This window comes from Zingiber officinale, chromosome 5B (genome assembly GCF_018446385.1).
Source record: "Zingiber officinale cultivar Zhangliang chromosome 5B, Zo_v1.1, whole genome shotgun sequence".
Classification (NCBI taxonomy): domain Eukaryota; kingdom Viridiplantae; phylum Streptophyta; class Magnoliopsida; order Zingiberales; family Zingiberaceae; genus Zingiber; species Zingiber officinale.
In genome coordinates this window covers 3,597,851-3,613,124 of record NC_055995.1, presented here as the reverse complement: position 1 = coordinate 3,613,124, position 15,274 = coordinate 3,597,851, and the positions used below count along the sequence as shown (strand labels likewise).

Genomic DNA, 15,274 nt, shown 5'->3' with positions numbered 1-15,274 from the left:
CATGTTTCCTGCTGTAACCAATTGTTTAATATTTATATTTTTTATTAAAAAAATAAAAATATTTTCTAAAGTGTATATATATATATATATATATATATATATATATATATATATATATATATATATATATATTTATTTATTTATTTATATCTGATCCGGACCTGCGGGTGTGACATGTTTGGAAGGTTGACCGTATCTCCATGACCCGAACGGTGAGCTGTCTTCTATGTTGACCAAGTCGTCGGAAGACCTCCGGTCAACACTACCTGCAGGCATCGACCAGGTTGCCCCGGTCTCTGGTACCCCGGTGCTCGAGGCGATCCCACAAATATATGAGCAATCGAATAATAACGGCACAATGAAATAGGTATGAGACGAATACAATGACGTACCCTGACCCTGGGGGGCGCCCTCGGATGGATGGATGAGCCGGTTGCGGCGCTGATCAGGTCGTCGTGGCCGTGAAGAATAGATAGACGTCCGCCAGATGAGCAACTGACTCCTGTGGCTCAAAGCCGGATGCAATATGGATCCGTATGGCGATGCGCAGTCTAACTACAACGCCAGCTCGCAGGTCGAAATAGGGGCACGAAAGCCTGAATGCAATAGCGGCGCGCAAGCCGAATACTCTATCGGCTTGCAGGCCAGAGTAGACAAATAGTAAAAACCTGAGCATGCAGACGACGGCTGCCCAGAGGATGATGGTGGTTGTCGTCGGGGGGTGACACTCACCGGAGGCAGTGCCTATGGGCGCTGGAGACAGTAGCTGCCTAAGGCGGTGGCGACAGTAGTCGCCGGAGGCGGCGACGCTGGACGCTTGAAGAGGAGGCGGCGCTGGACGCCAGAAGAGGAGGCGGCGCTGGATGCCGAGAGAGGAGGCGGCGCTAGATGTCGGAAAGGGAGGTGGCGCTGGACGCCGGAAAGGGAGGCGGCGCTGGACGTCGGAAGAGGAGGCGGCATTGGACGCCGGAAGAGGCTATGGTGGTCGCTATACACGACGACAGTGGCCGCCGGACTCGGCGGCGGCAAAGACCGCTGGACGCTGAGCTGTGACCGCGAAAGGAGGCAGCGGTGGCTGCTAGCGGCGGTACCCCATAGGCGCTGGGGGTGGCTATGGCAGCGGGAGGTACCGGCAACCGCTGGAGACGACAACAGCGTTGTTGGAGGCGGAGGCGCAGCTGTTGGACGACGTCTCTGACGGAGGAGGTTATGGGAAGAGAAGGAGACCGAAGGAGGGAGAGGGAGGCGGCAGCCTCCTCCCCTTAACGACGGCGCGACCATTGGCGGCGAAGAGCTCGCCTGAAGGTGTGCTCTCCCTGGCGACGACTGCAGCTCCCCACGGAGCAGAGCGTGGAGTGAGTGAGAAAGAGATAGAGGGAGGGGTGGCTTGCCGGTGAGGAAGGAGAAGGCGGTGTCGTTGGCGCGCGTGGAGGAGAGGTGCTGGTGTTGGCTCTCGCGCGATGATGGCAGTGGAAGAACCCTCCCCGAACACGAACCTCCTCCTCCCTTCTTAATGTCCTAACAGTAAAAGGACAAAAATGTCCCCTTCCCTCTCCTTAATTCCTCTCATGCATTAAACTATATTCGAATCAATATATTATTAAATGGTATTCTAATCAGTAGAATATATATATGCATATATATATACATGGACATTTTAGTAATATCATATGTATATATTAATTATATGCATACATTATAATTGGAAGATAGAGATTTTTAGTTGATCAGATTCTGACCAATAAAATTTATTGGATATATATAGGATAGTGCTAATTGTGCCATTGTTGATCGCTATAAGTTATTGCTAATCGTGCCATCATATTTATTATTGCTATGTTTTTCATCATGCGACCGAATATTTCGGTTACACTAATTTTGATCCCCGAAGTTGTTTTAGCCAAATCTTATTTCCGTCATTAATATTAATATTAGCAAGGACATTAAAATTTGATCATTAAATTTAATGACCGAAGTTAATCTCCACAACATTCACAATTCATTCAAATGTCTGTAAAAACAAACTAAAATCCAAATATATTCACGCTCAAATCAATACATCTACATCAAATCACAATTTTAAGCCACTGGATCTTAGATCTTTAGGAAGCGGATGTTCATCCCAGGATGTAGCACAGACGATGAACTCATGACATCTTTAACATAATAGTCAAGGATCAATTTTAAAAAACTGACGATCTAAAATTTATTTTATCATACACCTAATATTTAGGTACTTATATATATCTTTTTCCATATCTATAAATTCGATAGAGAAAGAGATATTAATATAACAGATCTACGAGACGGATGTGACACCAAGACAGTAGTCCGAGCAACACCATCAAAATCATTCAATATTTATGCGCGAATTACATTAAACTTAAAATACAAAAAAATAATAAAAATCTTTCACGTGATCAGGTGTTTCCATCCCAACTCCACTGTGTAGTCCTTGCATTTGTTTTATAATTATGACAATTTCGCCTTTGACTTATTATATATTTCCCTTTCCCGCTATTAAATGCTGGTCCATTAATTCTTCTCCCTGGACTCACTCCATGTCTCCACATATTCCACCTCGGGCCTTCACATTCTTGCTTTCATAATTTAATTTTCAAAGTGCAGATCAAGTTGCTCTAATTTAATCAGCCGTCCATCAAAATATAATTATTAATACTGCTACTCATAGCTGTTCAACAGCATTATTCTACACTCCCTTTCAAGAAAAAAAAAAATGGAACGATCCTTATGAATGATCACACACAGTGATTCAAAATAAATTCTTTCAGACACTATTAATTAAGATAATTGATAGACGATATAAATTAAATTTCTAATTAATTCTCCAGCAAACTGTGGATGTTGACAGGGTAAGCAAACTGGCGTGGCCCGTAGAACGACAGCCGAGCTCCCAGCCGGTAAACCGCCTGCGACGGGTGGACTGCGTCCCAGAAGAAATACTGATTCCGGTCGCTGCAGTAGGTGGAGTTGGGATCGCACCGCCCCTGCGCGTTCAACCCACAGCACGGAGCTGCCAGCTCCGTAAAACCTGTTCAAATCCATGCGCACACGTCGTTAATTAAAATCGGAAAATGATTTATTGAATCGATGAGGAAAGCTGCATGTGCGTGCACACCACTCACTCACTCACCGTATTTCTGGGGATCCGACTGGATCTGGCTACCGATTTCGAAGAAATCGGAAAATGAAAATCTGAAGCCCTTCAGCTCCACGGCGAGCTGGTCCAGGAGGGCCCTCGTGGCGGTCTTGTACCTCAGGGACAGATCGTTCAGCTCCGGGTTGCACGCGCCGCCCGGAACTCTGCTCCTGACGCCCGGAATGCAGCCGAGCTGCCCGGTCCCGGGCACCGCGAACTTTCGCGCTCCGAGCTGATAAATGCTCCGCAGTTGGCCCGCGAACTGGCTGAGAACGGCGGCGACGATTTCGTCCTTTTGGGTGCCGTTCCCGGGGATGAGGACGGTGGAAAAGGCGAAGAGGTCGTTGCTCCCGACGCTGACGTAGAAGAGTGACTTGCTCAAGAAGAAGGCGGCGGAGCGGTCTCCTTTAGAAGCCCTGAGATTCCCGGCGAACGTGGAGAAGTCTTTGATTTGCTGGGTCATCGTCACCACGTCCGTCCCCTGCAAAGATATTTAATTTATATATACATCATTGAATTTGAAGCGATCATAACAGCAGTTTCTTCATGAATCGCTCACCGTGGTGTCGAGAACTCCGGAGCCGGCGGAGGCGAAGTTTACTCCTCGCCTCCCATGGACGGCGTTCCGTAGAGAGAGAAAAGGTGGCGGGCTCCTGTGTATCCCCGCCGCATGGGCTTTAATTGTCACACAAAATTAATTAAAGCATCGTAATTAGACTTGACAATTATTAGATCACATATTTATTAGATCGTATGTGTATTACCGACGAAGTCAACGCCGAGGAAGCCGTTTCCGAACCGGCCGGTGGGAATCCGGCCAGGGAAATCGACACCGTAAGGGTGGAAGTTGGCTTTGGGTGCATCATTGGGCAAGAAGTTGTTGTTTCCGACGTCGACGGTGGAGTCGCCGAAGACAAAGACCGCCCGCGAAGTCGCGGCCGCCGCTGTCGAGAGATTTGCTAAGAAACTAATCAGGCTTAGGAAGAGGAAGATGGTGGCGGCCTGCTGCAGATTCTCCATGATCGATTCTGTTAATTAATTCTTCGAATGCTTAAGATTTAGCGCGTGACTGTCTCGAATTTATAGAAGTGAGGGTTTGTTAATTAATCGGCCATAAGTGAATAATTAAGCGCTTATCGCCGAGTCAGAAGTCAGAAATGGAGGGGAGTCAAATTTCTGGAGCAACACGCCAGAGAATTGGCCACATATCAATTATTTAAGTGTTTGTGGACTCGCATAAAATCCAATACGCTTAACGACAACAACAACTTTCTCCATCTCTCGCTAATTAAATATGCGTGTGAGTTGTGGCTCATGGAAAATGAGCTTTGACTAAGACCAAGTACAATAAAAATAAATTAATTATGCATACATTAACAAATTAAAAGTAATGCGCGTGTCATGTTATAATTAGTTTGAGTTAATGATATATATCTGTAGTTGATTATAAATAATTAATTTTATCATAGAGTCTATAAGGTAATTCAATTTGATTTGATGCTTTCTATGACCTTTAAATTTATTAGATTCATTTTTGTATTTTATTTTAGACAACTTATATTGTATTGACTTAGTAAATTAAGTGAGCATGCGTATACTAATCAAAGCGTGTTGATTAGAATTCTTGCCTAAACACCGATGCTAAAGCCATCGGTCCACAAACTGGGATGGACTGCAAGACTCCGGAGGGGATGTCATTGAGAGAGATGAACGGACCTGAGGCTTATACAGAAAGAGATTAGAATGGGGTGTGCGTGAGTTAGTGGAAACAAATAAAAGTTGTAGAGTCCGAGGGCTCATGTGCGCGTACTTGTGTCTACCGGAATAGGAGAGTTGTTGAAGTCAACGTTCTCCTCAATATGCGCTCATGTTGCCCACGTCTCTGAGGAAGGTGGCTATGTCATCCCATGATCTCCGATGTTCTTGTCAACAAAGGGCACGGGGGAGTCACGTGATCTCATATTCTCCATGTTCCCTACATTTCTAATAGGGCATGTCGGAAGTGGAGTGAACGTTGAGGTAGAGAAGTCGTCGGCTTTTGAGAGACCCTGGGCCCTAGCTAGTCGCTTGCAGCGAGCCGATCTTGGCCGAGTCGGAGGGAGAGGTTGGCATCATGCATCCAAGTTGATACGAGATGATAAGGAAAATCTAGTTGGGAAAGGTAATAGAAATCCTAGCTCGACTAGGTAAGGAAAAAGTCTAAGTGGGTTATAAAGTACCGAACACTTGATACGAGACGATAAGTTCAAGTGGGTCATGGAAGACCGGACACTTGACACAAGAGGAAAATCTAAGTGAGTCAAAAGTTGACTAGACACTTGGTGAAGAAGCCTTAATAAGTCAAGGTTAATTGAATGCCAGAAAATGGGAAGTCCCAATAGATCACAGATGACTGGATGTTAGGCAAAGAAAGTCCTGGTAAGTTGAGGTCAACTGGATACCAAGCAAGATAAGAATTTAGCTTGGAAAGGATGAATTTAAGGTTATCGAGCACCAATCGATTGGTAAACCCTAAATCTAAAATTCCAGATTTAGGGTTGGGCAATCGATTGGCTCAATCGATTGCCCTTAAAGAAATTGATTAAGTTAATCGATTGAGAGCTTGTTCACGATAGAACAGGAAATGCTATAATCAATTAAGGCAATCAATTGGAAGCTTTTGTGAGAGCATAAAAGGTGCTAGAATTGATTAAAGCAATCGATCAGCAATGTTAATCGATTAAGACAATCGATTTGATAGTATTTCCTCTCACAAACATAAGCTTCAAAATAGATTGACTTAATCGATTGAAAGTTGGGAATCAATTGGTATAATTCAACAATCGATTGGTCAGGTGAATTAAACAAACTTGTTCTGCCAGTTTTGAGCGGTTGATTTGACGTGACAATTAATTAGAGGTAAGACCAATCGATTGGGAGACATTTTTTAGCACAAAAGGAACCCTAGAAAAGGGGAGTTCATGTACATTTGAAGATGCCGATTCTTGGGTATTTGAGAGACAAGTGATGTTGCATTTCCTATTATTAAGAGATAATCTAAAGTAAGAAAAGAGCAAGGGAAGCAAGATTCATATTATAAAGTCATTTTTTTAATTTCTTTTATAATCTTATTTGTATTTCGTGTTTGTATTCTCACATTCGAGCTTGTACGAGACTTCTCTGCTTCTAGAAAGTTTCTGAGGCATATTTATAGTAAGCTGTGAGTGTGAGGAGTAGACACTTGGTTTAATCATCTAAAAAAAGGTAGATACTAAGTAAAATTAAAGTGTTAGCATTGTGGAGTATTTGCTTCAAGTTTTCCGCTACAACATCAAATTTGAAGAAGTGAACGGAGTTATGCCCCCCCCCTCTAGTTCATATGTCTCCTAACAAAAAAAAGTGGGCAGGAGCGAGTGTGTTGAGAAGTGACCGAGTTGAATTAAAGTGGCTGAAGGGGTAAGGATATCCTGAGATGAGCTGAGTCGTTAGCTCAAACTAAGGCTTCTCGGGGCAAGCCGTGCGAACATCTCGGGGTTGCCTAGCCTAGTTCTTTGTGAGGTCAGCACTCAAGACAAGAAAAAATGGAGGGTCTCTCGAGCTCGATGGGAGGCCAACATTAGTAGAGAAGTCCTTCCCAACCTTTGCGGTAGGTCAGCTCGAAGGCAGAGGAGTCGGTTGTCAATGGAGGGTGCCAAGTCTTGAGAGGAGATTTGGGGCTGGGCAGAATACTCGAATCAAGTTCTTTGTGTTTCACCGAGGTCTAACTGGATTTATGTTAGGTCTCACTAACCCACTTTGCCTTTAACCGCCAGCTCAATAAGACTATTGACTTCATAGGATATGTGGAGGTCGTCTATAAAAATATTTTTGAATTTTTATATAAAATAATAAATCATTGGAACTATAGGTACCAATTACCATGTGTCATGTCATGCAAGAAGTTGTTTAGGTCCTTTTGTTTTGATTTGTATGAGGTACAAATTTCACATAGAATATTAGGGGGAGAAAGAAACGATATAACCACTAAGAAAAGCCTAGTTAAAGCCCAGGGTGTAGCTGAGTTGGTACTCAAATGGTAGACTTATATTAATGGAAAAGGGTTCGAGTTGCTGTTGTGGCAAATAACCCTCCCACTTAGGGAGTCGCTCAGTACTTGATTTACTTCCCTTCATCTCACTATGGGGTCAGTGTTGAAGGATGCTTGGCATGAACGCTATCATGTTTTCAATCAAGAAAAGCCTAGTTAAATTATCTCAAACCATTTAAACAGGTTTTTCATGTTCAGGATAGAGTATGAGATGTAAAATTCACATAAAGTATGAGGTGGGGAAAACAACTATACAACCACCCAAAAAAAGTCATTTAACAAGATTTTTAATGTTCAGGATACAATAAATACACAATAAGGATGAATAAGGCCCCGTGATTTACTCCTTTCTAGAATGTGTGGGGCCGCTCTGGAGGGACTACTAAGATAACGATTTCACCTTTTGCCACTAATTCTACAGAAGATGAAATCCATCACCTTAGCGCCCCCACCATAACTGTATCAAACCATTAGGAGGAAGAAAATCAAGTACCTAATAGGCTTCCACAGGTGTAGCTAAGTTGGGGCCGCTCTGGAGGGACCACTAAGATAACGATTTCACCTTTTGTCACCAATTCTACAGAAGATGAAATCCATCACCTTAGCGCCCCCACCATAACTGTATCGAACCATTAGTAGGGAGAAAATAAGGTACCTAATAGGCTTCCACGGGTGTAGCTAAGTTGGAATTCGAATAGGGCTTGCCACTAGAGAGGTATCTCCTGTTTAGGAAGACCTCTCGGCTAAGGTTAAATAAACCCTCATAATTTACCCCCTTTTATAGGTGTGGGACCGCTAAGATAACTACTTCACCTTTTACCACTAGGATGTATGAGGTGCAAATTTTCACATAGAGTATGTGGTCAGAAAAGCAACTATACAATCATTCAAGAAAAGCCTAGTTACATGATCTTAGATTATTTAAGTAGGTTTTTTCATAACTCAAACAATATATGATACTCTTAATTAATCTAGTTCAGGTCCTAAATTTATACTTAATTAGGGATAATCTATTTAAATGGATGGTTGTATATACAATCTCAGACGCCCACTACAAGAAATATCGAAATTAACGACGAAATTAATGACAAAAGAGTCAAGTAGGTCAAGGTTGACTGGATACTTGGTTAAGAAGCCCTAACTAGAGGTTAGGCAAGGGCATGACCAATGGAAAGATTGGTAGAAGAAGAAAATTCAAGTGAATCAGTGTTGATAGAAAACTTGGTGTGGAAAGTTCTGGTGAGTGAAGCCAGACAGTTGGAAAGTCCTAGTGAGTAAAACTAGGCAGATGAAAGGTCCTGTTGAGTGAAGACAGGTAGATGAAAAGTCTTATGAGTGAAGTCAGATAGTTGGAAAGTCCTAGTGAGTGAAGCTAAGTAAATGTGAAAGTCCTAGTGAATGAAGCTAGGTAGTGGAAATCCAGGTGACTCAATGGTTTGACTGGACATCTGGTGAGTGGAAGTCTAAGTAAGTCATAGAGAACCGGACACTTGGCATGAGACAGTAAGTCCAAGTGGGTCAAGGTTGTAACGACCACCCTTCTTACTACTACTACACTCTAAGGATGACCGTTACTTAACTACTAACTCTACTTAACCGGTATGATTAAAAATCATATGGAAACCCTACTGAAAATTTCGACAGAGTCTCCCCTATACCGGTGACCATATTCAACAATACATGCAATATATACTCAGCCACAAGCGGCTGAAACACATATCAATCAACCACGCAGTTAAATAAGTATCAAACACACAATATCTACTTACTAAACTAAACTCATCCTACATGCAATCTAAACAGAATAATCTCAAATGACATGAACTTAAAATACAACTCAAATGTTTATTAATTACTAAAATGCGGAAACTAAAATTAAAACTTCTTTCCTAGTCCCAAGGCTTCCATAGTCCTGGCATCACACATCCTTCGAACACCTCCTTGTCGCCTTCCTTTCTATATCTTTTCCTTTCCTCTATCTGCAGTAAGAGAAAGTGTAGTCTATAAGCAAAATGCTTAGTAAGCGCTATCTAACTCACAAAAACTCTATATGCATGTGAATATACTGAAAACTAAAATTGAATGCTCAAAGGAAAAACTACTCATGCTCATCTACTAGTAAATAAACAAACATACTGAAGTGCTAAACATGTAAAACTACTCATGCTCTTCTAATAGCAAAGAACAGTAAGCTAATCTAAATAACATGCTAGCATAAGAGGGAACTAGACTTGCTGATTCTAAAACAAAGTGAAACTTGATTCATTTGTTCTAACTTATTCTTTAATACTTTATGTTTATGTAAAACTCGTTTTACTTGTTCAAAAACTTATACTTATAATACTTCAAAATAATAATCAACTTCTCTTGGGCCCGGCAACTGTACTTGCTATGCGCGCATCCCTAACTAGACCCGAGATAGCTGGTCCCGAATCTAGTAGGATTTACTAGGTTATCTAAACCTAGGGACCGACTATGGGAGCCCATCCCAAGGACTACTGAGAGTCCTGCATACTAGGTTATCTAAACCTAGGGACCGACTATGGGAGCCCAGCCCAAGGACTACTGAAAGTCCAGTACAGTGCCACTGATAAAAGTAAAATACTTGTTATCTTTTAATACTTCTAATATATAATGCCTTGGCATTTTAATAAGCACCTTGTGTGCCAAAATCCCTAAAGTCTTGACTTTGGGATTTACTTAAGGCCTTGGCCTTTTTTTTCTTTCTTTTCTTAATCTTTCTTATGCTTTTCTTATAAAAGAATGCTTCTTACAAAACTGAAATGTTTAAACAAATTCTAACACTGAAATGCTTAAACAAAATCTGCATACAAGTTTAAACAGAAATCTGCATATTAAGCTTAACTAAAATCTGCATATTAAGCTTATCTAAAATCTGCATACTAAGCTTATCTAAAATCTGCTTACTATGCTAATAAAATTCTGCATATTAATCTTATTAAAAATCTGTCCTAAGATTGAAGTTCTGCATGCAATACTTATCAAAATTTGCATATCATACAAGCTTAAACTACATCTAAAACTTGTTGGAATTAAAACCTTAAATCTTGCTACGTCAGAGATAAAAGAAAGAGAGCAAAGAATGCATGCTACTAATAAATTTCTACATACTATTAATAAAATTCTGCATACTACTAATAAATTTCTGCACACATGTTTGATAAAAATTGTCATCTACGAAAATTATTTTGCTGCTATCTAACGTTGATACGTGAATATGATGATTTACTAGAACCTATAAGGAACCAAAGCATGTGTAAAATACCGAAAAAAATGGCGAATAATGATAACGGAATTTTCTGAAATTTTTGGAAATTTTTCAGGAATTTTTCGGAACTCGTATGGACGAGTTTACGGGGATAAAAACGGGGCCCGGGAAAGCCTGTTTAGGCTACCCAATTTAAGCGAGGAAAAGTTGAATTTTTATTTATTCATTTCTTTTTCTTTCTTTGTTTTCGCCAAATTTTTCTTTTCCCCGCGCGTCCCTCTCTTCTTCCCCGCTGAACCCACTTGCTCGATGCCGTGCCCTAACTTCCCTTCCTTCTCCTCTCCGACGGTTCCTTCCTCCCCGCGCGCCGACGCCATCTGCCCTAACCACTGCCGATCGCGGCGGTTTCTTCCACCCGACGCATGCAAGCTTACTCCTGCGCCCTAACCACCCGAGACGGATCTTCTTGTTCCTCTTCCATTCTTCTTCTTACCTTGATCACGCCACAACTCCTCCGCCCGAAACCAAGTCACCACAGCCGACGCCGTATTTGCTCTAGCCATCCCCGACAGCCTCCTCTCCTCGACGCACCCCTTCTGGCCGACATCACCGCCCCTCCACAGCCCTAACGCCGGCCACCGTTTTGTTCTCTCTGAGCCTCTTCTCCTCTTCATTGCACAGTGCCACCCCGACTTTGCTGAGTCCAGCCGTCACTGGAATGGGGGAGGTCCTCACTGTGCCGATTGTTGGACACCAGGTTCTGCCGAGTCATCTACAAGCCATAGTTTTCTTCATTCGTGCCCTAGCTTTGGGCAGCGCCACAGCGCTAGTTTCGGATGCTGAATGCTTCTTCCCCTCATTGATATGGATTTGAGGTAGGTTGTGACTCTGTTTCTCAGATTCTATTGTGGAGGAATTGATAATTGTTTGGACTTGGTTTATATAGCAGATTAGGATTTTCAATCTGCTACGACTGATCTTGGTTCAGTTGAGGGTTTTTAAAGGAGGAGGTTTGCTTGGTCCAAGTTGTTGGCATTTTGTAAGTTTTGGATAGATAAGGTTGCTACTGGATTTTTGGTAATAAATAAACTTTATGGTTGTTTCACTGATCCTCTTTTGTCTAGGCAATGCGGAGGTTTCCAACAAGAGTAGTTGTGTTCTTCCGAGGAATTTTCAGCAGTTACGATCCCTAGCTGTGGATAAGCAGTGGCTGTAAGTAGATGTAAGGTCAGTGTGTACACTTTCTAGTGGCGATTTGTGTATCTCATTACGGTATTGTGTTGATTGGGTGTTTCCTTTTTGGATCCGGGCAATGAAGAGGTGTCCGACAAGAGCTGTGGTGTTTCCAGCAGCAGCTACATCATTCCGGCAGCAACGTTTTCGGCTGTGAATTTGGGACTTTGACACGAGACGAGCATCTCGACGTCGAATTTGGACTGAATTTGGGCTTTCCTATTGGAGGCGGGTACCTCTTGACTTATCTTTTATGATATTGTCATTGGATATGCATAGTATTTTATAACTACAAGCAATGAATATGTTTGCCTTTGGTATGTCACTGTTTGATATCCATAGCATGTTAGATTTGTCACCTGTGAAGTATCCGTACTTATATCTCGTGATTTGTTGCCATGAGTACCTTATTGCCATGAGTATCTTAGTTTCTAGAGTGACATACCATGCTTTACTGAGGTTAGGGTTAGACTCTGGATTTTTGTTTCTGACATGTATATCCAAATTATCTGATACTTAGGTTTTTATGCCATGCTTGGATTGTGTATTTCTATTGGTATATCATATATGACTCGTGTACCTAGATCTTGTGGTTTTGATCTGTGTATATTGTAGGTACATATGTTATGAAAGGGGGATATGTTTAGGATCTAGGTTGATATACCATAGAGGACCAGTATACCCTAGATCCGTGGATTTGACATACTGATACTGTGGTACCCATATTATGTATATATGGATTTTTCTTTATGCTGATCAGGACATTCCATACTTATTATGTTCAAGACATAGGTTTTTGATATTCTATCTGACCTGAGTACTCTAGATCTTGATATGTGACCATCAATTTTACCGTACTCATTTTATACATATGGATATGGTTATGTTGATCAGTTTATGACCATGCTTAGTGTCATGCATCATGATTGCATGCTGCGCGATTGTCGGCTCTACTATGGTTGAGCACATCGCCAGTTACATGTACTGCACACACCACCACTCATGGATTAGTGGTATATCAGACAGGTGTGTGTGTTGTTTGGCTCCGTTGGTCCGAGGACTCAGCATGGTAGCCGGCAGTCAGTTCCGCTCTGTTTGGCTCCACTGGCATTTAGTGTAGCAGTGTAGTAGCCGGCAGACGGTGGACTCTGTTTGGCTCCGTTGGTCAGGTGACTCAGCGTGGTAGCCGGCAGATATTCCCGTCGTGTGTCCGGAGATGAGCATTGAGCTCCCCATTTATGATTTGGGGTCACAGGAGAGGCAACAAGATCCCGTCCACTCGGTCACTTATCGGGAGTAGACGACGGAGTGCACAGTTGTCACAACCCTACCCACTCGGTCTCACCATTTGTGTGTGAGATGGCTGACCGTCGGGGGTAACCAGGACGCATCATTAGCATCATATGCATTGATGCATTTATATTTTTATGATTGTGTTTCCTGCATTTGTGTTTGCTGCATTTGGTTGGATACATACTTTTGACTGCATACAGGATTATTGACACTTTCGGTTTGACGACCCTTTTGTCCGGATAGAGTTCTGGTGAGTACAGACTTCCTCGGTTACCTTTCAGTTTTGTGATTCCTATATATGATTAGGAAGTTGTATTCCATGTTTGTTGCTATTAGATATATCTTACTACTCATGTCCATTGATATTCGCTGAGTTGTTGAACTCACCCCCGTTGATACTATCTTTTTCAGGTACCAGGTTATTTATGGTGTCGCTTGGAGCATCCTGTCTGCTGGTCCCCACGTCACATCAGAAGACTTATCGGTTTCACGTATGTTTTGTTTGTTTTATGTGTCAGTTTGTTTAGCTCTGTACTCCGGTTTTATTTTTGGAGTGTTGACGTTGTTATGTGGTATTTTGTATTTATGTTATTGGTTGTGTATGTCTAGCCGGCTAGCAGTTTTGTGTTTTGGTTTTGGTACAGCCGAGTGGGCTACTTTATTTTTAACTGCGTGGTTGTGTCAGCCAGAGGCTGAATTTGATATTAACTGCGTGGTGTTTGTTTTCTTTTATTGTTATTATTCCAGCCGCATGTGGCTGAGGTATATAGTGCTTGTAGAAAAGTTTCAGATTGTCCGCCGTACAGGGGAGATGCTGCCGAAATTTCTTCGGACAGAGACTCCTCCGGGGCGTGACAATTTTGTGGTATCAGAGCAGGTATACGATACTTGCTATGTGTTCTGGATTTTCGAGATGTATCTGATACCAATTTATTTGGTATCAGAGATCGACTTACGAGTCTTATTCTCCTTGTGTTTCGGATTTTGTGTTTTGGTCTTCTCAATGTGACTTTTCGGATTTTGGGACCTGGCAGCGGCAGGACATCTCCAAGCTGTAGGAGGTATGTTGGTATATGTTATCCTATCTTTTTGGTTAGTATATGCCCTGTTCACTGTTACCGTTTATGACATGTATTAGTATTCTTTATTAGTACCTGTCTAGTTGATATAGCATATATTTTGTGTGTTAGGTAAACCACTGATCTTGATTGACCTTAAAGAGATTAAGGATTATAGGCTTTGGTGATTTTACATATCATACCTTTAGTAGCTTTAGCTTCTGTTACGATTAGTTGGTAAGAAGATTGAGGCACATACCAGCCTCTGCTTTTATTAGCTGGGTAGTGGATAATATCTATATCTTTATGTTGACCTAGCCTGTAGTATACCAGGTTATCTTAGTTAATTTCATCCGTAGATAATTGATTTACTCTTGTTAGATCGGTCAGTAGAAGATAGATTGATATTTGTTGACTTGGGTAGTCGTGATCGATTTACCTTAGATGCTTGTAGAGGCTTTATTTATTCTTGATTAGTTAGTAGATGACCGATTAGTTTTGTTGATCCGATCAGTAGGGGATTGACCTACTTTACTTTTAGATGTTTGAATCTTGGGTTATTCGTGCTTAGTTGGATATCTTGAGCACATCGAGTACCTAGCTTATACTGACGTGGGAAAGGATTGAATTAGCCATATACTAATGATGACTTGGTCGGTCGATAGAGGATCGATGTATCATATTCCATGAGTACTTTAATTTTGGACTGTATGTACCTAATTGGATAACTTAGAAGGTGGCATAGAGTTTGTGTGGTAGATTGGATTAAATATGTTGATTATGCATATATATGAAGTGTACATATGATTGTTATGAGTTGAAGGAGTTCTATGATGGATAGTTCATTTGTAAATAGTGTGGGTATTCCCATCTAGATATGGTTATTGTAGGTTCCTTGTGGATTATAGCTATTTAGTTAGCTGTACGTGCCTGATTGACATATTGGAGGTATCTTATCGATTTAAATCTGTGTCGTGGTATGTGCACATGGGTGTGAGTGTCATGTTGGAAGTATCTTGTCGACTACATCAGTGTTGTGATATGTACATATGTGTTTGGTGTGGTATCTGAGGTATCTTGTTGATTATGTGCGATTTGTGAGTGCACCTGGGTTTTAGTATGCCTTATTGGAAGTATATGTTAATTATACTCTTGGCATGTGTGTATATTTGTTATGTGAGTGTTGTTTGAGGGTATTGTTGATTTTACCTATGATGTTATATGCACACGGGTTC

General features: G+C 41.7%; 2 protein-coding genes across 2 annotated transcripts; both read right to left on the bottom strand.

The window, feature by feature from the left end:
- Positions 1–744: 744 nt before the first annotated feature.
- LOC121987980 (verprolin-like) lies at positions 745–1,281 on the bottom strand. The gene has a single exon (XM_042541679.1). It carries the CDS (start codon positions 1,279–1,281, stop codon positions 745–747), a length of 537 nt encoding a protein of 178 aa, XP_042397613.1.
- Positions 1,282–2,629: 1,348 nt separating this feature from the next.
- On the bottom strand, positions 2,630–4,230 carry LOC121983926 (GDSL esterase/lipase At1g71691-like). The gene is made up of 4 exons (XM_042536624.1): positions 3,925–4,230; positions 3,720–3,835; positions 3,155–3,641; positions 2,630–3,052 (listed from the first exon to the last, which is right to left on the bottom strand). The coding sequence occupies exons 1-4, from the start codon at positions 4,178–4,180 to the stop codon at positions 2,841–2,843; spliced, it is 1,071 nt and encodes a 356-aa protein (XP_042392558.1). The 5' UTR covers positions 4,181–4,230; the 3' UTR covers positions 2,630–2,840.
- Between the last annotated feature and the right edge of the window lie 11,044 nt (positions 4,231–15,274).